At 41.1% G+C, this 25,727-nt stretch overlaps 1 protein-coding gene across 1 annotated transcript; it reads left to right on the top strand.

The window, feature by feature from the left end:
* The first annotated feature begins 7,709 nt into the window (after positions 1 to 7,709).
* LOC148822804 (cyclic nucleotide-binding domain-containing protein 2-like) lies at positions 7,710 to 25,444 on the top strand. The gene is made up of 13 exons (XM_088928590.1): positions 7,710 to 7,720; positions 8,606 to 8,645; positions 8,761 to 8,924; positions 9,942 to 10,098; positions 11,780 to 11,931; positions 12,582 to 12,720; positions 16,323 to 16,434; positions 17,233 to 17,392; positions 21,955 to 22,066; positions 22,483 to 22,545; positions 22,837 to 22,997; positions 23,701 to 23,920; positions 25,337 to 25,444. Exons 1-13 carry the CDS (start codon positions 7,710 to 7,712, stop codon positions 25,442 to 25,444), a joined length of 1,599 nt encoding a protein of 532 aa, XP_088784716.1.
* The last annotated feature ends 283 nt before the right edge of the window (positions 25,445 to 25,727 follow it).

Below are 25,727 nucleotides of genomic sequence, written 5' to 3'. Positions count from 1 at the left end.
CGCCTGGGGTCCCCGTCTCCCTCGCTGGTTGACTCTGCAGGTCTTTGGAACACTTTCTCAACTCGTTTAAAAAAATTAAAAATGAAACCAGTAAGTTTTCATTGAACTTTTTTTCCCCCTTAAAACAGAGATGAGATAATATGCAGGTATTTCTCTTATCAACGTTTGGGAAAATGCACTCTTTGGAAAAGGTCAAAATAAAAGCCATAGTAATCCAAGGAAATTGTTGCACATGGATCAAGAACGGGAAGATTCATGAACGAGAAACAGCACATCAAAATGAGCCTAAACACTAACCGATCAGACATAAGCATGTAATCACAGGGTGTATTTCGTGTCTGGTGCTCTCCCTGATCTTGTTCAATGATTTAGTTTCTGGTGTACGCAGTAACTGAGTTACATTTGCTCATGTCACAAAATGGGGGGGGGTGTCAGACGTGCCCAAACAGAAACGGCAGCAAAATCCTGAAGCAGGCAGATACTTGGAAAATTAAGTTTAACTTGGATAAAATGCAATCTGAGCCACACGGTTTCACAAAAATTTGCCTCTGGGAGATGCTACCAGTCAATCGAAAGCAAAACTGCCCGGCATTTGAACAGTGTCTTCCTCTTGGCCATCACCCTGCTTAAACACAACACAGAAATACCGGATGTAGTGTGTGTGTATTTGTGAACTTGTGCATGTTCTTCGTGTGAAGTGTATACAGTATGTATTATTGTTTCTATTTATGTGTTTGCACCATGACATCAGATTAAATTCCTTGGAGGTACTGTATAACTTGGAAAATAAATCGGTGATTCTGATTCTGACAGGAAATAGGAATGTGCATTATACACTTCGCATGGGTGATTTGGGACTGCAGGAGCTATGTGTGGAAAGAATGAGGGTATCTATGGAAATTCTTCTTTGCCCTCATTAAAGCAATAAGCTTCACTGCACATTGGTGAAACAATGGTGAAAATATTGGCTTTTTGTGGAATGATGTCCATCATTCCACAAAAAGCCTTGGAAAGAGCTTGAAGAAGAGCAAAAAGAATGATTCCTGGTCTCAGGTGATTATCGTCCTTGGACAGGTTAAAGGTGCTAATTTTCTCAAAGAACAATAAAAGAAGTCAAGATCCAAGTATATAGAAATCCTGAAAGGTATAGGTACCTATCAACCTGGGGGACAGCTGTATGTTCATCATTTGGAAATACAATTGGACAATTTCAGAAGCAAAGGAAATTCATTTCAGAGTGAGAATAGCAAAATGTTTTTAACATAAAGGGTTGTGAGTTTCAGATTCCTGAGCCTGGCTATTGAGGCCCAAACTTCCTTCAAGAAGTGGCTGTCTGAATGTCTGGCTATTTTTATTCTTTTAGTGACCAAACTACAAAAGAGAAATTTGATCTGGATGGCTACCTTTCATTTGTAGCTTTTTTATGTTTTTATACTCTCAAGTCTTAATACCTTACAATATAAAGTGCATTAATATATAAAATACTCCTTAATACATTACGTCTTAACACACTACAATACACATAACACTCTGTATGTTTGTGTAAATACTGGCTAGTAGCTGCGAGATTTAGTTTGAGCTCTCTGTCTTCTTGCATATAGGAAAGCCTTGCATAACTTTTTCTGTTCTGTATGTGTGTGCTGCCCTCACTTTAAAATCAGATTCCAAGAAATTCAGTTTTGGTCTTCGAACAGAACAAACAGGTGAAGAAAAGTAAAATACTGTACATGCTGCACCTCGTTCATGTCTATCCTCTTGACCTCCAAGATGAAAGTTTCGCTGTCCACCTCCAGCACATGCTTATACTGGAATATTCGCTCTGCAGCTTGCAGGAACGGAGACAGGGGAGGTCAGTGAGCTGAAAGGATAAAAAGCAGAGACCCTGGGAGCACACTGTTCCTTCAACTGCAGCCTCATATAAGTGTATGCTGCAACATGCTTTTATCTGTGGCTCTATCCCTCTTTGAATACAATTCGTTAAATTTCATTTCTTTTATTTCTGTGAATAAAATGCTTTCCTAAAAAAGAAAATCTTTAAAGATGATTTTAAGATGATTAGAGTTTGATTGCAAAGGCAAGATCAAGAAGTCAGATCCTGTCCTGATACATTATAATTTTAATTAATAGGACTGTAAGAAAATATCCATGTAAATGTGTAACATTTACAGATAAGGAGGCCATCCAGCCAATCTTATTCATTCACTTGTTCAAAGTGGTGGTTTATGTTTTATTAACCTCTCAATAAACATAGAGCACACCTATGACAGGTGTGAAGTTCTCTCCAGAAGTCCATATTGCCAGCAATTGACTTGTAATCATTTCAGAGATTTTTACTTTTTTTTGCTTGTTATTTTAAGGAATTTGACTTCAGGACTTTCCCTGAGATGAAAGCGCTGAGGACCACAGCTCACCTTCTTGGCTTTTGAAGGTGACCAGGGCCTGGCCAGGGGTTCGAGTGGGGTACTGGACCCTCAGGACCTCTCCTCCCCAGGGCTGGGAGAAGTGATGGTGCAGGTTTTAAAGAACCCAGTCCCGGGGGAAGTGCGTGGGAACCTGGAGAACCTGGACTGTGTGTAGGTCAGTGTCCATGGTTGTTGTACTTCCTTGGTAACACTAGCCTGAGCTGGAATACCACAGGTTTTCCCCGGGAAACTTCCAAAAGCCTAAGAAAAAATACAAACTCCAGTTATATAACAGATCAAATATGCATTTGAACGCTGAATATGTCAGAAAATCCTAAATTTCTGTTCATCTTTATTACCAATAATTTGGATGCAAGTGAGCTTATATATATATATAGGATAGCTAGAAACAAAGCAATTAGGAACAAAAAATCTTACTAAAGAAGAGAAATCTCTAATGAGGTTACATTACAAATTAATCTGGGTGTGGACCTGGTTTGCATTATGGAAAATGACTTTCTGTATCAATGGAGCAATCAGTGAACAATCACTGTGACAATAATGAGACATTTTAATTCTCATTTTATACAGATCAAAAGTATTTCAATGTTTTTCCTGCAATTTGATAAACCATAATAAACTTACCTTTAGGTTTACCAGTTAGATTCAGAACACTTATCAGCTGATCTTATCTTAAAACATTGTATGTTTTAAGTATGTAAGTATTTAGGATAGCTACTGTAGAAAAAAAGCAATTAGGAACAAAGAATCTCACTAAAAAAGAGAAATCTCTAAGAAGTTACAATACAAATTAATTTGGCTTTGGACCTGGTTTGCATATGGAAAATGAAGCACAGGGACTTTCTGTATCAATGGAGCAATCAGTGAACCATTACTGTGACAATAATGAGACATTTTAACTCAACTCATTTATACAGATCAAAAGTATTTCAATGTTTTTCCTTCAATTTGATAAACCATAATAAACTTACCTTTAGGTTTACCAGTTAGATTCAGAACACTTATCTTATCAGCTGATTGTATCTTAAAACATTGTCTTGAGATTCTTCACAAACTATATATACAGTATGTAGGATAGCTACTGTAGAAACAAAGCAATTAGGAACAAAAAATCTTACTAAAAAAGAGAAATCTCTAATGAGGTTACATTACAAATTATTTGGGGTGTGGACCTGGTTTGCATTATGGAAAATGACTTTCTATATCAATGAAGCAATCAGTGAACAATCACTGTGACAATAATGAGACATTTAAAGGCTTACCTTTCTTCTCTTAATCGAGTTATCCCGGCTGTGTCAGTCTAAAGGAGGATACAAGAATCTGTCCTGCTTAATCAAACATTATGTAAACCTGACCGAATTGAAAGCAAATAAACTTTTCACTATACAGGACAAGCAGCATTCCCACTGCATGTTCATGGTAAGACGGAAGGTTACAAATCAGGTTTTAAAATCAGTTTTAAGCAGCAATTCCCACCCTTTCCAAAAGCAGGCTTGGATTTTGTCCCACCAACCAGTTCCCTTACATTTTATTCCACAACAGCTTTTTAAAAGACATTTTTTTCTATTAGAACATGTATATACAGAGATTACGGCATGAAGCTTTTATACTGTATAACTCCCCAGCTTTTAATATTTAGACAATTCTGGCTGAGTTATGAGTTCCAGGGGTGTAAAACTGACAGTAGTTTTTAATGATGAAAGGGAGAAATGTCCCACTACATATTAGCTTTTGATTTATTATTATTATTTATATTTGATTTAAGAATTGTCTTCTTTAACTATTTATTATATTTGAGTATTTAACTTGACATTTGTAATTACTATTGGTTTACATGTTTTCACTTTATTAGCCGGTAGCAGATGGATACTGTAGTATATTTGAACTATTTTGGTCCCACTGGGTTCCCATAGTTAGCTAGTGCAAGAATGTCCTTGAATGTATGGCATGCAAACAGTGTTAATTAAAACTGTTTCAACTGCCTGTCCGTTTCCACATACATGACCTGGTGTCAAAACATAACAATATCGGCAACAAGTATGGGATCATGGTGAACTAAGATCTGGTCACTTCCGTTTCAGCTTTTCAGCCTTTTTCATCCTTCATTTTCTAATTTAGGGTTGAGGATCCAGAGCCTATCCTGGCAAGCAATGGCACAAGGCAGCATAAACCCTGGGTGGCACACCAATCCATTGCAGGGCAAACACACTGTCACAATCTCTAACTCTTCTCTTAAGGGGGCTCCAGCCCTTCTTCGTTCTGCCTCTTTCCCCGCACCTGTTCCTTATTCCAGCCCCTTTTCAGTTCCCCCTTAAAAGCCAGTCGCAGACGATAATCGGGGCTCTACATTGAATCCCGTTTCATGTGTGGCCGGGTCCTGCTGCGTCTGGCTCCGTTATTTTTTAACTTTCTGTTCCTGTTCTCCCCGCCGGTCCCCGTTTTCAATCTTCTGGATGGATCGCCTAGCCATGGACTTATGCCTGTGTTTTGTATTCCCCGTTTGGACTTCTTCTTGGATTGTTCGCCCCGGACTCACTCTCCCTGGACACCTGCACACCAAGGACACGCCCCCTGTCTCTGTTCCCGTCTCCTGCATGACTTTTTCCCCAGTGTTTCCTCACTATTCCGGATTGTGTCATCTGCACAGGGCCCGGAAAGAACTGTTCGTAACAGAATGTAGAGCCAAGAATTGTTTCGTAACACACACACACACACACACACACACACACACACAACATGGGACCAGTTTTCCCAGAAGCCCATTAACCTACCAGTATGTTTTTGGGCTGTGGGAGGAAACCACAGCACCTGGCAAAAACCCATGCGAACATGGAGAGAACTGACAAACTCCACACAGACAGCAGCCCAGGAATTCAACTCAGGACTCCAGCGCTACAAGGCAGCAATGCTGACCACTGCACCACTGTGCCACTTGCATCTTTTTCAGCTTTTTTCCTGTTACAAGTGACATTTTCTTCCAGATGCTGGAAAAGTGGGGTTAACGCAGTGCTTTAGTTTGGTAAAAAATCATCCATAGTAATTCACCAATCCTAGAAATGCCCTAAATGTCAGTGAGAGTGTTACATTACCTATTGTTATAGACATTAAATGAACAAATATGTTCCTAAAGGTTACTTCCGCATCATTGCTTTTTACTTTAGGTTATGAGTAAAAAACAATTGTGAAGGGATCTGCCTGCTCTGAAAACAACGCAGCTCTGTTAATACAAAAAAATGAGCCCATTTCTTCAGGAATACAAGGTTAAAGAGTAGCCTGATATACCCCCATTTCTTTATGGACAAGACTGAGGCTTCACAGCTGCATTTACTTCAGGTTACTTAGCAACTGCACAGGAATTGTCAGTATGGTTAAAAGCAGTTTTGAGTAAACTTGGCATCCCATATTTGTGTCGGTCTTGTATTGTTCTTAATGCTGTAATGTAAAACACGTCTGTACTTCCATCTGGCCTCCAGTGTGTTTCTACTGGACCCCCCACCCGAACAAAAAAAGCCTCCTGCAGTGATCAGAAGTAAGTAAACACGATATGAATTAATGGTTTTCTTGTTTGGTAGTCAGAGCAGCAGAGTCATGAGTTTATTATAAGGACTGAGGGGAGGGCTTGAATTTTGCAAGTGATGTCAACCTGAGCTCTATCCTCTTTCTCCCTTCCACGTACAAACCATGCTTCTTTTACACATTCTTTTCACAAATAGGTGCAATAGCAACTTTCTTTCTCTAAAGAGACACGTACTCTGTGCAGGAACACCTGGGGTGAACTGCCTTGAACTTTTGCTGCTGTTGATAGCTAATACTGAGAGGCGTTTTGCTGGTGTTCACGTGTATAAAAGCAGTTGCTGCCATTTATATTTATTTGACTTTGTTCATGTTATAATATTTATGATCATGCAGTTGATAATATCGTTCTAATTGAAAGGATCCTGTCAAATTCCATAACTTTCTAATGAATGCATTACCATACCAGTCGTTTTCAATGTCAGATTAGAAGGGTGTGCTTTTGCACTGCATCAGAGAGGACTGTATATTGACTGGATTTTGGGAGGCACTGGCAGGCCATATCACAGACCGCAGGTGGGAAAATCTCTCGTCCCTTGGAAAATTCTTGCCTTTGAGATGTTACTGAGCTTTGGTATTATAGGTAAGAGCTGCTCCTTACCTGCCTTGAAATCTAAATTTAAGATGAAGACTGAGGTGAAAGGTGAAGCTCATTTTGTACAGGGCCTTACTTTCTTCAGTCATTTAGTTAGCTATTAAATGACTAATTTTCTACTTACAAAGTTGAGCACAATCTTTCATTACAAATATTACAAACCATTACAAACATTATTTCATTACAAACCTTACACATATGTTTATGTTTTTTTGGTATATACTCTGTTTTATTATATGATTTAGTATTGTTGATGGGTTTTTTTCACTTTACTGCACTTTCCTGTAGTATAGGGCTCTTATTGTGGAGTTGGGGCTTTCAAAGTTAAGTCAGCATTGCCTTTGTCACTTATCAGAAGAAACATAATAGTGTAATTTCTGAAATCGTCAATATTCCAAGACATTAACATAGTAGTGCAAATATTGCACAGAAATGTAATGCTTGGATTTCCATGAAGTTTGCAATATCTTTTAGAATAGAGGTGGAGGGGTAACTTCTTATAGCATTCAGATTTGTTTTCACTCTTGCTGAGTGTTGGAATTTCCATAGTAATATAATCAATAGAAAAGATTTGTAGCATCATGTTTGTTTTTGTCTTGGCCAGTGTTTTATTAGAACGATCCTTTATTACTAATCAAATATGCTTTACAGCTCTATGTTTTTTCACTCATTTCCTGCATGTTTACTTCCAAACATTTGAATGTTTGTCGATACTAATGTTTGATTCTCGTATCTCTTGCCTTCCAGCACAGACACACCCTGAGATAAGCGAGTACATACAGACAGATTTATACCCTGCCCCACACAGGCAGAACGCATTGGCATTATCACTAATCAGAGGTTGCAGTGTCACAGCTAGGAGGCTAGGCTTGTCAGTTTAATGAATAATCTGTTGCTACAAACAATCCTACCAGACCCCCAAAATGTGATGCAGTGGAAGGATTCTCCTTTGAAAACCTATTGACTCACCTGTCTCCTCATCTTCGTAGTGATTCAAGTTGCAGTTTTAAGATATTTTAAACATTTATTCTCTCACTCTTTGCCAGGCCCTCAGGGTGAGGTTTCTGGACTGATGTTTCCGGGTGTCTTTCAGGCAGAAAAAGAGAACTGGGGAGGAAATGGCAGACTGGTGAGTTTTTTTCTGATGGGCCCCAGTTTCTTGTATGTGGGCTGCAATTTAATTTTAAGCTCTTACAATAGTAAAGATGTGATGTGTGCTGCAGAGGAACAGTGAGACAGTATGTGAATGTGTACACACACTTTTTGTGCCAGTGTGTAACTGCGTATAACTATGAGCAGTGTTAACAGTATCTGTACAGTCTCCTGCAGTTTTAGCACAGTCAGCGGTGCGTGTGTGGATGAGTGCTCAGTGAATGAGTGTGATCGGCTTGTCAGTGCCATTGTCTCCATCAGACCTTGCGGATGGTAGCAAGGAAGGTGGCTCTTCTCTCCTGTGTGATCCGAACCTTGATGAGCATTGCAGAACGAGCACTGGGGTTCAGATACTGGGCAGACCAGGGACAGCGCTACAGCACACCCACAGTGAGTATACAACGACTAACTGAGCTTGGCACAGACACATTTGCAATGTAGTAAATACTGCAGCCCTAGTCTCATTCCTAAATTAATGCCTAATGGCACAGCTTCTGTATAAGGGACTAGATCAGTAAACTAATACTGTATGTACTGTATATATAATCCCAGGTAAATATGGCCAGTAGAATAATTCTTGATGGAATTGTTAAAATGAAAAATTGATTTTAAATGAATCAATAAAATATTATTTAAGATTTTTGACTCCTGACCTAGGAGCAGCACCTGGGGGAGGCAAACTCTTTGGACACTGACCTCACCTTTGACTGCAGCAGCTTCAAGAGCCAATATGAGGTTAGTCTATCTGTCCGACGGGCCAGGAGCCCCTGCTATCCCACCCATCCATGTTGTTTTCACTCTGTCTCCTTCCTTAGCTGTCTTTCTCTGACACTTCTGCATGTCTGTTTTCCCTCTCCTGAAGTGTACACAAGCCTGACCGTCGCCTCGCTTCCACACTCCAGGTCTGTCTCTGTCCTGTTCCTGTCTTCCTGTGCCATCCCCGTCTCTCTGTGTCTATTCTTCCTGTCATCTCTATCAGTCTTCATGTGCTCCTGCCCTGCTGTTGTCTGTCTGCAGTTTCGGCTTCCAGCGCGGGCCCTGTGCACGGCCTCGTGCCCGCCAGCGTGGCGCTCGGAGCCCGACCTGTGTTTCCTGCGCAGCACCCTGCGAACCCTGCCCAGCTTCCGACGCTACTCCCCCCACATGCAGCTCAAGCTGGCCAAGGTGATCCGCTACGAGAGGTGAGCTGCCAAGACTGGGGCACCCACACTCTTTCTCTGCAGTGTGACGGACATAAAATGCCTCTGGCAAAGTACTGTCATGCCAGCAACTCATGTTGTCGACGTGAGCACATGGAAGACATGTAAAAAGCCACCTATCTTGTCTTCACCAAGCTGAGTCTTACACTCCGAATGTCTCATGGTCAGGTGATGTGTTCAACATCATAATACACAGCTTAGGGTGGCACAGTGGTGCAGTGGTTAGCATTGCTGTGTGGCAGCACTGGGCCCTGGGTTCAGGAATGGTGCTATCTGCAAAGAGTTTGTATGTTTAGGTGGATGCTGCACATTGGTGCTGGTGGAGGGGAGTCCCCACTACCTGTAAAGCACTTTGAGTGAAGTGTCCAGAAAAGTGCTATATAAGTGTACGCAATTATAAAAATTATTCTTATGTCCTCCCCACGTTCATGTGGGTTTTCTACAGGTGCTCTGGTTTTTGCCCATAGTCTAAAGACATACTAGTAGTTTAATAGGATTCTGGAAAATTGGCCCAGTGATGGACTGGTGTCCCATCCAGGGTGTATCCTGCCTTGTGCCTGTTGCTTGCCTGTTAGATAGGCTCTGGCTCTCCCGTGACCCTGAATTGGATAAAGCAGTTAGAAAATGGATGGATGAGTGCATAGCTTGCTAGGTGAGTTATAATGATTAGCAAGAACAGACAGTTTACAGTATGAGAATATTGGAACCTGTCATATCCTTAAGACATTATTGACATTATCCCAACCACAATCTATAAACCAACAATTCACAGCCACAGGAGAGACAGCATGCATTGCTAAAATCAGTCAGTCACAAAGTAATGCTAAATAGATAAATGCTTCCTAAAATTTAATTTCCACTACATCAGAAAAGAGATTAAAATGATTAGTTATAATGTTCTTGTCTGTTCTTGTCATCAGTCCTCTCTCATTTTCCCCATCCTGATTCGTCTCCAAACTCCTTTTCCCCCTCCGCCCTCCATCCCACCCTCTCCTCCAGGTTTGGGCGGGGCCGGGTGGTAGTGAAGCGAGGCCAGAGAGGCAGCAGTTTCTACTTTGTGTTCTCTGGTATCATTGCGGTCACTCAGGATTTGGATGGCAGCTCTGCCTTCACTGACCAAGAGCCAATCCTCATGAGGAAGGGGGCGGGCTTTGGGGTGAGTGAGTGGTCCACGAGTCAACCCTCATGAGGAAGGGGGCGGGCTTTGGGGTGAGTGAGTGGTTCATGAGCCAATCCTCATGACGAAGGGGGCGGGCTTTGGGGTGAATGAGTGGTCCACAAGCCAATCTTCATGAAGAAGGGGGCAGGCTTTGGAATGAGTCAGTGGTCCACCAGTTCAGTTCAGTTTATTTGTCATATGCACAAGTGCAATGAAATGCTTATTTGCATGAACAGTATGTTCCAACACAAAGACATTAAAGGAATCGCCACAAACATAAACACAGAAGAGCAGCAGCAATAACAACACGTTGAATAACATACAACTTAAAAAAAAAACATCAGTGTGAGCCAGTGGTAGGGGTAGAGTTCAGTAATCTGACAGCTTGTGGGAAGAAACTGTTGATGAATCTGGAAGTTCGTGCCTTTATGTTCCTGTAACACTTACCAAAGGGAAGGGGGGAGAAAGAAAAGTGAGATACCAGGATGACTGGTATCCTTAGCGAACCAGCCAATCCTCATGAGGAAGGGGGAGGACTTTGGGGTGAGTGAGTGGTTCATGAGCCAATCCTCATCAGGATGGAGATTTTGGGGTTACTGAATAGACCAGTGGTTTAATGCTGTGGTTTTAAAAAAGCGTATATAAATATGTATTATGTAACTGAATTAGCTTAGAATCATTTAGTAGTAAGCAACCTTGTACGGATGGGTTAATGTCTTTACAAACAGAGGTAGCAGAGGGTTTGTTTCCTCCTGTTCCTATAGTGGTTTGAGTCAATAAAGAGAAATCCAGAATGATTTAAATAGTGATTAGAATTATGTCAATAAAATTTATGAGGAAACTGTTTGAATGATTATTTTTGCTGTAAGCTGACACTGATACTATAAGAGATAACTTTGAAGGCATATTACACTAAAGATAGGTAACACCCTCTCACAGTAAGTGAAGTGGTTGAGTTTGTTACTCACAGCAGAAAAGTTGTTTCAGTGCCCCACAGATTTCACTAGGACCCCAAAAGATTGCACATGCTTTTCACAAAAGACCCACTTTATCCACCTACGCGGTGCAGAACTCACGTGGGTGACATGTGACAGCTATTATCCGACAGCAGCCCCACTACACAACTGATCAGAGAAACTGCTTCTCAAATTGAATTAAGGTCAGATTGTACAAGTGGAGAGTGGACATTAATCAGAACACAGGGGTAAACACCCTCACTTTTCTAAAAATGCATTGGAATCTATAATGACCAAGTCAGGACCTCAGTCTCTTCCAGTGGACAGAACCTTCCACAGCACAGTGTTCATCATCATCACAGCAGGACACTGGTTTGGAAATTCTTGTCCAGAGAGAAGATCACCTTCGGGTCCACCCACACCACTTTTAGCAGCAACCTGAATTTCTCTGGAGGTCTCCCAACCCAGATCTGGCCAGCCCCAGCCTTACTTAACTTCTGAGACCTAACAAGATCAGGCTACAAGGTGGTAATATTGCTGCCAATATTAGCTCTTAATGACTTGAAATAATTATTGGTTTAGTTATTATAACGTGGACTTTATGTAGCCTTGGACGGAAGTAAACCATGAACCCTGGAGCCTCCTAACCAAATTTGCAAACTAATAATAATGAACCCTACGTGGCGCCAATTGAGTGAGTCAGTGTTTCCCCCCCTGTGCAGGAGGTGGCGCTGTTGAAGGGCCTGAGGCGCAATGCCACTGTAGTGTGTGTGGAGGATACAGAGCTGTTGGTGGTGGACAAGGAGGACTTCTTCAGTCACCAGCTAGACCAGGAGCTGCAAAAGGAAGCCCTAGAGAGATACAGCTTCTTCAGGTCAGACAACACGTAAAGAAACATGCTCATACATTTGCTAGACATTTAATCCCTGTCTCTTGTTTTTAAATTTTTTACTGTGAGTTAATGTACAAATTGCATGAACTGAAGGAGAGAAATGATATTGAGTGTAAAAAGAAATGGCTCCATTTATGCATATAATTTTAGAAAAATAAAGTAAAATAAATAGCTGAATTATTTGAAAGGATTATAGCAACTTTATTCTTTTCTAACACTTGTCTAGAAGATGATGCTAAACCGTTAAGTCTTGTTCAACACTGACACAACCAGGAGTTACAGTCCTATAGTCTATATACAGTATTCTATAAGCATGATGGATTTACTCAAAGAACACGTTAGTGCTTTCTACTCTTTTTAAAAAACGTTTAAATTAATACACTTTAATCTGGTTGCAAAGAAATTAAGCTTGCACAGCAGTGTATAGTTTTAAATTGTAAGTTCAAATCTGTAGATGCAAATGTATGGGCAATTTACAGCAAGTGCCATGTACCTGTATTAAGTTCTTAAATCCCAAAATGGTTCTATTACACAGCTATTACACAGGTTGGATTGTGGGTTCAGCTGGGTCTTCAGGACTGTTTGGTGAAGAGAGCCGTGTAATTCCATCACGTGGCCATTCTTGTTCCCAGGTCCCTGGCCTTGTTCTCCAGCTGGCCAGATGCTGCCCTTGAAACACTGGCTGATCATTGCAAGACAGAGCAGATCCATCATGACCAGGTGGTCCTGAGAGACAGCAGCTCCACCACCAGCCTTATCTTCATCACCAAGGTACCGCTCATGCACTGACACATGGTCAATCTGGCTAGATTAGCTGGTGTTTTTATAAATTGACCCTAAATCCTTGTGTTTTGTGCCCTTTGAAGGGGTGGTGTCCCAGCCAGAGTATAGTCCTGCCTTAGAGCCCTGTACTTCTGGGATAGGATCTAGGTTACCTAAGTTACCATGGTCTTTACAAAGAATAAACAACTTTCTCATAATGGATGAATGGTCCTGTCAGCACAAAATTACTTGGAATAAGATCACAAGTATGAAAAAGGAGCATATGTTGTTGTTTTATATAATAAAAACCTGCATCACTGTAGGAGTCCTTGCACTTAGCTAAGGCATCTGACTTTAATAAACATTTCCCTTCGTCTTCTTACATTTTTACATTCACTCTGCTGCAGATATTTCTTGTTTTAAGTTTAGCTCAGAATCTCTCCCTTACAATTTACTGGAGAGTAAATTTATTGAGACTGTGTAGAGATCAAGTATTGTAAAAAAATTAAGAGTCCATTTCATTCATTGGTTTTATTATGTTACAGAAGACCTAGGAAAACAAGCAGGGAAGACTGGAAACTAGTCAATCTAATCTATTCTAGAACATTCATCCCATTCTATTCTAGAACATGTTCCACGGTGGGCTTCACCTCAAAGAGCAATACAGCCCAATTAAAATGATCAGAGTAGATGTCATAAAAATGCAGGATTCCACTTCTAAACATTGAGGAGCACATTCCTGCAGGCTTGTAACCAGTATTTTGCTGTCTGTTTAAGAGCTTAAACAAATACTGTAATGGATTATCAAAAACTCAAAGACCCTATGACAAACTTAAGGCCATTCACAAGCCTTCATGATTCAGAGGACCAGACAATACACTCCAGTTCCTGCAGTGTCATGGACACAGAGAGTGTAGGACTTCACGCGAATGAGACATTGATTTATTATAAGCTGGACCACATCTCAACTCCATCACCTGTTTGCTGCAATGCTGGTACCTGTTTATATGGTTGGGTTTACTGGAATAACCAGTGGCAAAGTACAAAGAATACAAAGCTTTGCCCACATTTATAACCCTCTGGTTAAGAATCCAGAGTGCTAGTCTACTCTTTAATGTTCCCTTTACTATGTTAACGTTGTCCAGGGAGGCCCCATTACTGTTTGGGATAGATTGATTTCTAAAAACCTTATTCTGTGTGAAACAGCAGCATAAAATCGATTCTGTTCAACATGATCAAGATACACCTAGCACATAACAAGTGTTTTAGCACCACTTTATTTACACTTCCAGCTTGTAAACAGTGTCAGATAGCCTGTGCTGATATCTGGTCACAGTCAAACATTGTGATGGAAGTTGAGCTTTCCTTGTGTGACAAGCTGCCCATTTCCTAGTAACTCAGAAAACATAGAAATTGTGCTGTGTGAAACTTTGGATGTAGTTCATCTCTGTCCCTCAAGAGCCACAATCCAGAAAGCCTCAAATGTTTTATTACTCTCATGATCTGTAAAAAGTATTCAGTTCAATGATAAAAAGCTCAATAAAACTGAAAATCAGAAGGCAGTATAGACCTCAAGGACTGGTGCTATAGTCTGCTGCGAACTCTTCTGCTCCTGTCTGGCATCTAAAACATGCACAGTGACAGCTAGAAGATCCTAAACTAACCCAATACTTAGATTGAATTATGTATTTTTCCTTTGTCTAGAATATCGAATGAAGTTTTAGAATTTTTCCCAGCATATAGTATACTTTCAGCTCTAAAATCCCAAAAGAAATCTACTCGGAAATTAGTAGTTTCAGGCTTATAACAGTTGTTTCAGTGAATATTTGAATGCAAATACAGATTCCATCCTCCTGTTCAAGGTTTGAATAGTCCAGAAATTTACAAACATTTTAGTCTAGGTGCTTGTCTTTAATAGCATAGCTACAGTATATGTCTTAATGAGGATTGATTATCTATACAGATTCCAACAGGACAGACACAAGTAACAGAGACAACAAATGTCAAAGAGTTGTTTTTTTCTCACCAGTTTGTCTGTTTGTAGAGTAGGTTTGATACAGAATAAGGTACCCATCAGTGGACAGCTCGCAGCAGCCTCTCACTAATCTACTGAAGTGTCAAACTGATTAACTCCTTAAACCAGCATCTTCATGGTCACAGAAACTGACAAAATATTTTTGTCCAAATATTAATATTCATCTTCCATAGGTTCATTTACTGTAACAATTAGAATTTGGAACAGTAATTTACAATAGAGCTTTGACAACTGTTAGGAGTCAATCAAACATAATAATTTACAGTCTCACACATGGATTCTAAATACACAATTTATTGGTACAACACCAAACCATGCATAACAACCAACACATTTTATAGAATATTTTTGTGAAATTATCTGCTGTAATATTAAAGGTTGATCTTTCACTCATGGATTCCAAAGATCAAAGTTAATAATATCAGAGTTCAAATATCGCTTATAATGTGTTATGGTCTACCTCATATGTTATATCGGTTTCATATAGTTAAATCACATTTATATTGTCACGTACAAGAAAATATGCATTTATTATCATGAGCTAAAATATCAAACATATTTGGAATAGTAGTTCAACTCTGGAAAATCATAATGTGAATAAAGAAATTGTATACTCAAAGATCTGTTGGCCAAATGTTTCTTGATCAAAAGACAGAGTTGTGCTTGGTTTGATCCGTGTTCTGACTTGGCAGTTGTTTGCTCTGTGAATGGAGTGTCACAGTACAGAAAGAAGTAAAGAGAGAACTTTGTGTACTGTTACTGGCAGCTTATGTCTTTACTCTGCAAGGAAGTCAGCATAATGCTAAACGTCTGTGTTTAAAAGTCTGTGCACAGTCATCTGCTTTGGCCCAGCTGCATGTAAATAACAACTAGCACACAAAACACAAGATTTCTTCCGTTACAGAAAGAATATCTTGGGCAGAATTCTGTTCTCTCTTGACTCTCTTGGCTTGGTGTCTTGGAGAAATGTTAAGTCCTGACTCGGACTGCTTGCAGTCACGTGGTTGGGAAAGTCAGATTGTCAGGATAGTCTGAAAGAAAAGAAGGGAAGGTAGTCTGCCTTCCCAAAGCTGCTTTGTCAAGGCAACAAAAAGAGTATTAGAAGTGTAATAATATGCCTCACCACTACAATATCAAGATAATACCAGTAGCAGCATATTCACCCTTACAAAAGTACACCTTTAATATCAGATCCACATGCTTTGCAAAGGATATCCCTGAAGAGTAACAATGCTCAAACAGAGCACTGGCGTAATGATTTGAGTATTCAGAACACGTCAATGTTTCTGTTCATTTGAAGGTCCTTCTTAAACCTTTGGGTTGAGTCTTTCCAGTAGGGGGCTACAGACACCTGCCAATTAACCTGTGTTGCACACATGGGGCTGAGGGATCTGAATGGGGATAGTCTTCTTTGTAGTTAGTAATTCTCATTAGGAAAAAAATGCACTGCAACATCAAGGAGAGACGAGCTGCCTACTGACTGAAAGAGCAGGACATTGTGTGCGAAGGGAATCAGTTCAGCTTGGGCTCAGAGGCAGGTGGAGAACACAACCAGCTTTCCTGTTCCTCTGTGCAGGGTCAGTGTGATGTGCTGCGAATGGTGGAGCTGAGCCAGTGCTCCTCCTATCACAGGTGGATCAGGCAGCAGCAGGCACTGCTGGACAAAACACAGGGCAGGACACTGACAGGTGAGACATCAAAGTGAGGGGAGAGTGAGAGAGAGTGCACAACTGAAGAAGAACCAGGGGAAGACTGGTGAGGTCGACACAGAGCTAGAATACGTATTGCCTCATATTTTTCGGCATCCATATGTGACATTTTCATCTATTTGTGAAATAATGAGGTTTCCGTGAGTATTCTGACATTTAACTTTCACAAATATAAAATAGAGATGAGTTACACCAGTTCTAGAAAATATGATTCTCTTTTCACCCTAAAGTCTGAGTTTTCTAGTTTAGGCATCTTCAGCCCTGGTCCTGGAGAACAGCTGTCCACTGTATTTGCAGGTCACTATTGAATCACCCTTGTCTAAAGATTTGAATAAGTAAATTACCCATTGTGATCAATTGGATGGGTCATTTTTAAGTAATTTAGAAATGCAGGACTAAATACTCTTCTGCACTCAAGAGCCAGAGCAGCTGACTTGCTTAAATCTTCAAAGTCTACCAGTATTGCCAATCTTTAAAAATAGGTGACATATAAGCCTGACTGGACTGGGTCTCTCATTGACCAGGGTTGAAGACCCCTTTTATAGTGGAACTATAAATGTATTTAATTGAAACAGATTAAGCCTGTATCAAGTTTTAATGAATTCAAGACCCTGTGACTCTCCTAGAGCAAAAGAAGATTTAGAAAAGTGTAGTTCATATTAGACTTTTTATTCTTAAAAAGGAATAACAGTTACTTGTATTTCACAGAAAGCGGTGAGATAGAGAAGAAGGTGTCCCTCAGGCCTCGGGACTCTCCTGCAAGCTCGCCTGCTTCAGCTTCCCACTTCCAGGCCCTGTTTCCTGAGGTTGATGTTCTCCAGGAGTCCCAGGTTCTGGGGGACTGGGCAATAAGGGAACAGGCCTTCTCATTGTCTGATAGTGGAGAGAGTGGAAACCCGGACAAAAATAGCCCCCTTGGCCAGGAATCAAGCCTCAGGTACAACAACTGACAGGTCGGAAAGGAGACAACCTTATTTTAGTAGTCGTTTTTGGTGGTAAAAAACACAATGCTAAGAAGGTGCTGGAGTCCCCTAGCAGAATCTGTATGTTACTCTGTACCTATATAGTGGTAGGAGCTGTGAACTCCTGCTGAATCCACATGCTAAACTCTAACCTTCACGCTTGTTTTAGCACAGATGCTTCTCCCTCTCGGTACTAAACTTCCATCTTCTGTACCAAACTCCCTGAAGGAATGTTTTAATTGTTCTCTGAGTCCTTGAGCTTCTTGAGAAAGTACCTCAAATACAGGAGGTGGGGGGGATGTAGAGAAAAGTATATATAAGTTGTGTAGAGCCATATCCCCTCTGAGCAACAACATGATACAACAATAAGCCTCAAATGTGTTGCTCCTTGTATGCATATAATAAAGCTTGATTTGACGAACGGGCACTTCAGGCTCAAATTGGTTTCTACAAAGGGAAATAATATAGATACATTAAACTTCAAAGGTATTTGGACAGTCAAACGTATTTTTGTCTTGAGAGCCAAGCCATTTTTAACTGTACAATAATGTACTATTTTTAGATAATTCTATGTACACGTTTGCTCATATCAGAATAAAAACATTTTTTATTGTTCAACTCAACAGTGATATCAAGAGATCATAAATATTAGGAGAAATTTTCATATAAATTAATTTATAAATTAAACTTTATATTTAATTACAAGACAACTAGATTTTCTTAATAATAATTAGATCCATTACATAACCAAGAGCTCAGGATGGAAAAATAAACAACGGAATGCAGCTCTTCTACAATTATTTGATCGTTTCAAAGTGAAGGCAAAAGTGATTGAAATAATGTATTCAATGACATATAGCTTTAGTGTTTAAAGTTTAAGTCATCCTTTCTTCTCTTCTGTGACTCAATTGTAGGCAGTGTAATCTGCTGGACCACTTGTAATTGAGTTCAAGCAGGGAGCTGTGTCACCATGCATAAGCTGCAGAGGAACAAGTAAAGGTTTATTCCATTGATGCTGTTATAACATACACATTTTTTAAGACTCAAAAAACAAAATGAGCACTGCTGCCAGCAGATGGCAGTAGAGATTCATTTCTTGAGCGGCCCCGGTGTACGTCATTAATGATCTCTTGACTGTCTCGAGAAAGGCTTGTGGTCTGACAGAATCCTGCTGTAGACCACTTGAGAGAAACACAGGTTCATCTTCAATATTGAGGTCCACACTCAATTCCCCTCCATGAGGCAGAGATCTCCAACCTTACAGCTTTTTATCTAGTATACAAGGTACCTTCCTTCAGTGTGCTTCTCTGTCATTTGCACTTCTGGTTTAACCTGAGATTGAATTGTACTCTGAGATCATAATGATTCTGGGCTGGTTATCACAGTGCAGGGATGTTGTTTTTCATTCACACCATTCCAGGAATTTCAACTGTCCTGTACTCTGGATACTAATAATTTGTATAAGTCTTATAATAAGACAAGATAAGATCACTTTATTGGCCATATACAATTTATTGTATTAGGAATTTGTCATTTTTCTCATACTCCAACTTGCTCTCCATGAGACACACAGGGAGAAAAGCTTGGGGTCAGAGTGCAGGGTAAGCCATTTATACGGTGCCCCTGGAGCAGTTGGGCTCAAGGGCCCAACGGAGTAGGATTCCTCTGCCAGCTGTGGGATATGATCACGGCAACCTATGGCAACCTTCCAGCCATAGGCGCAGGTCCTTAGCCAAAGAGCCAATGCACAATTACTTCAAAACTAGCAGCTAAAGATCACTCATATAAGTAGGGCAGGGGTTAACAACCATAATGTCTTCCAATTCCAAATTCTGGGTGAACTGTCCATAGTCTAATCCAGCTTTAAATTAAGATAGCTTCATTAGACTGTTTACATTGTTTTGTGCTCTGGACCTGTTTTAATTAAAAACTGAATTTAAAACTTCACCTATCAAAACTTAGGGGAGTGAAAAAAAATAGGTTCAAATCAGCAACTCACTAGTTCAGCCTCGTAAATGAAAATGAAAAGGAGCTTTTGAATGAAAACCAGAACACACTGGGGTATAAGGACCATGACTGGAAAGCTCATAACAGTCAGATAACACATACTGTATATTCCAATATACACTTGTTTGTATTACACTTCTTTATATTCTGCACACACTTGTTTACTGTTGTAAAAGCATTTGAGTCTAATAACTAATGGACTCCTGTGCCTACTAACCTCTCTACAGCTCATTTAAATACTGTATATAATTCACAAACCATAGAATCTTAGACATAGACACAACCCTATCCACCTGGCTGCTGAATTACCCTGTTTGCTGATCCTGAGGAATGTTTAATTTAACATGGCCAATCAGATAAGTTCTTCCTTGCCTTTGAAATCTCATTCTGCAGAAGGCAAATCAGTCAAGTTAGGCAAGTAAGTCCAATTTGCCCCCTAGCAGGAGGAGGTTGCAATCAGCTCTCACTTTTTCACTATCGCAAGGGCCTTAATAATTGAACTGATTTTCAACCAATTGAAAATCAATTCACTTGCTGTATCATATATCCCTTTAAATATGATATAACATTAAATCCACCCATCCATTTTCTAATCGGTTGATCTCAAACAGGGTTGTGGGGGAGCTGGAATCTATCCCAGCAGGCAACATGCAGAAGGCAGGATACAGGAACGCCAGTCCATCACAGGGCACACACAGACACAAACACACACACACTTACACCAGGGCCAATTTTTTCAGAAGCCAATTAACTAGCCAGTGTGTTTTTGGACTGTGGAAAGGAACCAGAGCACCCAGAAGAAACCCACATGAACACAAGGAGGACATACAAACTCCATGCAGATAGCCCCCCAGGAATTCAAATCAAATCAAATCAAATCAAAGTTTATTTATCAAATGCACAACAATACGGCATGCAGCAGTAGTTGCTGGCAATGAAATGTCTTCTTCTGCGAGCTCACAAAAATTACAAGAATCACAAAAATCACAAAAATTCACAAAAACACAAAAATCACAAAATTGAGGTTACATTTTTGAAATTGAATAAAACTCAATGTGAGTAGAGCTGTTATGTGTCCATGGTGTGTGCAATATATACATGTAGTGCAGTTATGCCGAATATAGTGAGAATTGTGTGTCCATGTAGCCATTACAGGTGATTTGCTAAGGAGCTACAGGTTGGCTATTTAGCAGTCTTATTGCCTGGAGGTAGAAGCTGTTCCGTAGTCTGTTGGACTTGGACTGAATGCTTTGGTACTGTTTACCGGACGGTAGGAGGGAAAACAGTTTGTGACTGGGATGACTGGGGTCCTTGAGAATGGACCTGGCCTTCTTCAGACATCTAGCTGAGTAGATCTCCTGGATGCTTGGTAGCTCACAGCTGGTGATAAGCTGCGCTGACTTCACCACCCTCTGCAATACTTTGCGATCCCGTGCGGAGCAGCTCCCATACCAGGCAGTGATGCAACCAGTCAGGATGCTCTCAATAGTGCACCTGTAGAAGTTGGCCTGGATATGTGATGGCATGCCGAACTTCTTTAGCCTGCGGAGAAAGAACAGGCGCTGCCGTGCTGTCTTGACCACGGTGTTGGTGTGGTGGGTCCAGGTTAAATCCTCTGCCATGTTAACTCCCAGGAACTTAAAGCTGCTGACCCTCTCCACTGCAGTCCCATTGATGTGAATAGGTGTGTGGTCTCCACCCTGATGTTTCCTATAGTCCACAATCATCTCCTTAGTCTTACTGATGTTCAGAGAGAGGTTGTTCTCCTGGCACCATACTGCCAGGGTTTCAACCTCCTCCCTGTATGCAGACTCCTCGCCATCTGTGATCGGGCCAATGACTGTTGTATCGTCCGCAAACTTGATGATGGAGTTTGAGTTATGCCTGGTGACACAGTCATGGGTAAATAAGGAGTAGAGGACAGGACTAAGCACGCAGCCTTGGGGGACTCCAGTGTTTAGAGTCAGGGTAGAGGATATGTTGGTGCCCACCTTCACCACCTGCGGACGTTCCGTCAAGAAGTCCAGGATCCAATTACAGAGGGAGATGTTCAGTCCCAGGTCCTGGAGCTTGATGACAAGCTTTGAGGGCACTATGGTATTGAATGCTGAGCTGTAATCAACAAACAGCATTCTCACATATGTTCCTTTCTTATCCAGGTGTGAGAGGGCAGTATGGAGGGCAGTGGCAATAGCATCTTCTGTTGACCTGTTCTGGCGGTATGCAAATTGCAGTGGGTCTAGGGTATCAGGTAGAATTGAACCCAGGGCCCCAGCACTGTGAAGCAGCAAACAGTAACCACTTCGCAACTGTGGTGTCCTACCTCATATATTATATATTAATACATTATGTATGCTTTTATATAAGGGAAGTGATAAACAATTGAAGAGTTTTTGTACGTAAATGAATTTAAAGGGTCACTGTAATATCAGTATTGATAAGTCTCAATTTATTTATTGTCATTCACAAGTACAGTGTATTACAGTGAAGGATTTGGTGACCGGTCTCAGTAAGGCCTGTGTCTTTGCAGGAAGGAGATTGTTCCATCAAAGGGGGGCGCCGGCACCCCAAGCGGACTCCCCAGGGAAGTAGAGGCAGGGGTGTACATGCGCATCGACACGCTGAAACATGGACAGCACTTTGTAAGTCTCCTGTCCCCTCTCTCTGTGTTCTCTTAGAGCATTGAGCCGGAGTTCATCTAGAGGTATGCCTTTCTTTACCTTTATTTATATCAGAAATGATTCAATGTTTGAAAGTACTTCATAAGGAAATGATCACTTTCCAATGAGTTCCAGAGCCTATTTCTATATATACGACATCCATGATAATATATTTTAAAAAGTTTTTGCAAAAGAGCTCAATTGTTTCAAGGTAAAGCTATCAGCGTTCAGTTTATGCCTTTGACAGCAAGTTAAAACTACAGAGAAAGACAAAGCATTTAATCAGGGTTTGCTTTTGGACAGGTGAAGTGAGAAGCAGATTGTACACAGCTGCATCTAACAGAGCCAGTGTTCTTAGGGCTCACTGACCACTCAATGTTCTTCCTGTCCTTATCCAGACGGCAGTAGACATGGGATACATCCAGAGCTGTCTGGAGAGAGAGGGCAAGCTGCCGCAGGAGGTACAGTGCATGCAGGTGGTTTCTTGGCTGGGCTCCAATATTGAGATCCTGGACAATTTTTCAAACAAAGTCGCAGTTCTGTATACAGATCAAGTCACATTGCTCTGTAAGACAATACAAACACACGTCTTTCATTAAGAAACAATCGCATTAAGAATACAAACTGTACAGGAATGCCTTAGCTTGTGTTCATCAGCTCGGACGGCAGTACTTGGACAGAACACGGGGATTAAGAGAAACTGCCAAAGTCACATAGCCTCCCAGCCTCATTGTCTGTGTGTTCTGACATAGCGCCCTCTGTGGGCAACACCAGCACACTGCAGAGACCCCCGCGGCATGGTCATTGTCAGCCAGGGGGCAGAGGTCATCCGTGTGAAGCTGGAGAAGTTCAGCGAGTTGACCGACTGGGCGACTCTGGAAAAGCTCATGCGAGCAGACCGGCCCTACCCCAGGTATACTTCCACTGAATGAGATGCAGTCCTGTGTAGTGCTTTGGTACGACTTGCTCCCTATATTGTGGAACTGAATTAGTCAACCAATTGAATATTTTAAAAAGTAGTTTTGCCCAAATCCTTCATGGAGAGGATTGATAAACAGTATAGAGGTTTTGAACAGGAGAGGGTGACGCTGATGGAATGGTTGTAGGTGGCAACCTCTGTTGATAAGACAGACAAAGCAAAGTTAAAAAGGATGGGAGCAGAATCTACATGAAATTGCTGGTCAGTTTCAGCATATTGACAAGCAATTGCCTTCAATTGCAATACAAAATAAATGCACTTAAATGCAGGTAAAACCACCTAATTAAAACAACATGGTAAGGTCTTTAAGTTTAAGCTATGTGGAACTAGAATTTGGGGTTCTGGCAGAATTCCTTCAGATGGAGAACCCCCAGTTCAAATACATTTCAGTCAACAAGGAATCCAGTTCACTGAAAGATTAGCAACTACCACCTCTCAAAGATTAAAGCCATTCTGTCAAGCTGGACCATGTTACACCCTTCCACTCCTGTGCAAATTGAATATTATAATACGTTATGTCAGTTTTTAGATTAGTTTGCACACAATAGCATCTCAAACAAAATGATTGATAGTGAGTAGCAGTGGGCAACAGGCCAGGCCGCAGATTAGCGCACTCTAACTGCCCTCTCTGCTGCAGTGACGATCAGCTCAGCCAGGTGTTTCTGGAGCAGAACCGCTGGCGGGTTTTCAAGAGTGAGGTGCTGAGCAGCGTGGGGAGGGAGGGCACCCCGAATTTCCCTGGTCTGATGAGGAGGAGGAGAAGAGGGGGGAGGAGGGACGCACAGAGGAGCAGCGAATGGGAGATCAATCGAAGGGGTCTCCTGTTCCTCACTCACCCTACTTCAGCACAAGGAAAGGTCAGACCCTGAGCCACCGACGGGCAGGAGACACTCTTTCAACATAAAAACATAAGAGACAACTTAACATCTGGCCTGTTTGGTAGTTAGTGGTTTAAATGAATTAAGTTTTCCATCCAGCCATTTGTTGAAGGATGCCAGGGTATCAGCTTCAACAGCATGGCTGGGTGACTTCTTCCACACTCCCTCAACCCTATGGGTGAAAAAGTGACTCCTGTTCATTGGTTTAATACATAAAAAAACTACATGTAAATAAAGGGTATCCATGTAGCTCACATTATACTGCATATGTATACATCTGGCACTACATTGAGAGGACAAAGCAAGTTTAGTACTTCACTTACAGCCACGAGAGGCAATTGGAAATAAATCAAGCTGAACTGCATCAAGATGAGACTATGGTATCTGAGTGTTTTCATTTAAAAATATAGGGGGGTGCTAGCCACATTATAAATGTATGGTACATAACAAAATAAAAAGTCAAAGGACATTTAATACGTGATTGCATATTAAACTAGAGAACTTTTGAGTCTACACTAACTTCATATCAGGACTCCTATCCTACATTGGGATAAATTATCCTGAAATAACAGATATTCTCCTTTTTAACCACAAAAGAGAGTTTAGTACAGCCCCTCAGAAGCGATCAAACGTGTTCATATGGTCACAGACAGGTGGTCTTTTTTACTCTGTGCAGGTATGGGCTGCACCCTGTCCTCAAAAAGAGCTCCCGACAGAGGAGACAGCACCCCCTAGAGCACTGAGACTGATCCACGCCATCGCCATCCCCAAGATCAGTGGGAAGAGCAGAGATTACTGACCAGGACAAAGTGGACTTTTCTACTGTCCCATAGATTGTTTCTTACTGTCCACTGTGTTCTCTCAGAGGGTAACAAGTGAGAACACATTGATATTTTAGGTTTTATGAGCTACAGGCCAACATACAAATTATGCCGACCAAACAGAAATGCAGTACTGTATGTTTAGATGCACTTAATCTAGTGTGCATCAAAAGAAACTGATCACATATACCTACAATATACATACAAAGTTTTCACCTTGCAAACAAAATCTTGTGGCACATTGAATAGACATGAATATTAAATGAAGTAAATTCCATTTGCTGATTAATATTTGTGAGTACATACAGTACATAAAAAGGCCAGTTTTGGAAGTAATACAAACTGTACATCTTTAATGGATGCTTTGCACCAGCCAGGTTTCAGATGCTGTCTTGTGGGATTCTGTCCCATTCATGTATCTGTTCGCTGGCCTCGAAGTCTTAGAGGATATATGGTCCAACTTCATCAAGCTCATCCCACAAATGTTCAGTGGGGCTCAAGTCTGGGATATTTGATTTGCTAAAACCAACAGGATGAAGACCTGTGTTGCCCCGTTGGAATTGTGTCATGTCAGGGTGAGACCACAGAAGAGAGGCGAGGGAGGTCCAAGGACTTGAACAATGCAACACCTTGCAGTCAGGTTGCCATCGATCTCTGCAACGAGGAGACCCGGAGCAACTAGACACTCCAACCATGTCATCACGTTTGGACCTCCCATAATTTGGTCTGTTAAACAAAATGATTAGCACTTTGTACATCACATTTGCTGATGCCATTAGTGTCCTTTACAAAACCTTAATTAATCCCTAGAGGGGTCTTCTGACCTAAAGCTGAGTCCAGCTGAGACTTGTCCAAGATATTGATGGTACGAAAGCACTCTTCTCCTGATAAGTAGGCCCTGCCAGCTGTTCTGTGTTTTCCATTTTTGATTTTCACAGAGTTTAAATTAAACAGGTTGCCATTAC

The sequence above is a fragment of the Atractosteus spatula genome, chromosome 12 (assembly GCF_055471065.1).
Source record: "Atractosteus spatula isolate fAtrSpa1 chromosome 12, fAtrSpa1.hap1, whole genome shotgun sequence".
NCBI classification, from domain to species: Eukaryota; Metazoa; Chordata; class Actinopteri; order Semionotiformes; family Lepisosteidae; genus Atractosteus; species Atractosteus spatula.
The sequence above is the reverse complement of the archived record's forward strand: the minus strand, read 5'-3'. Positions and strand labels throughout refer to the sequence as shown.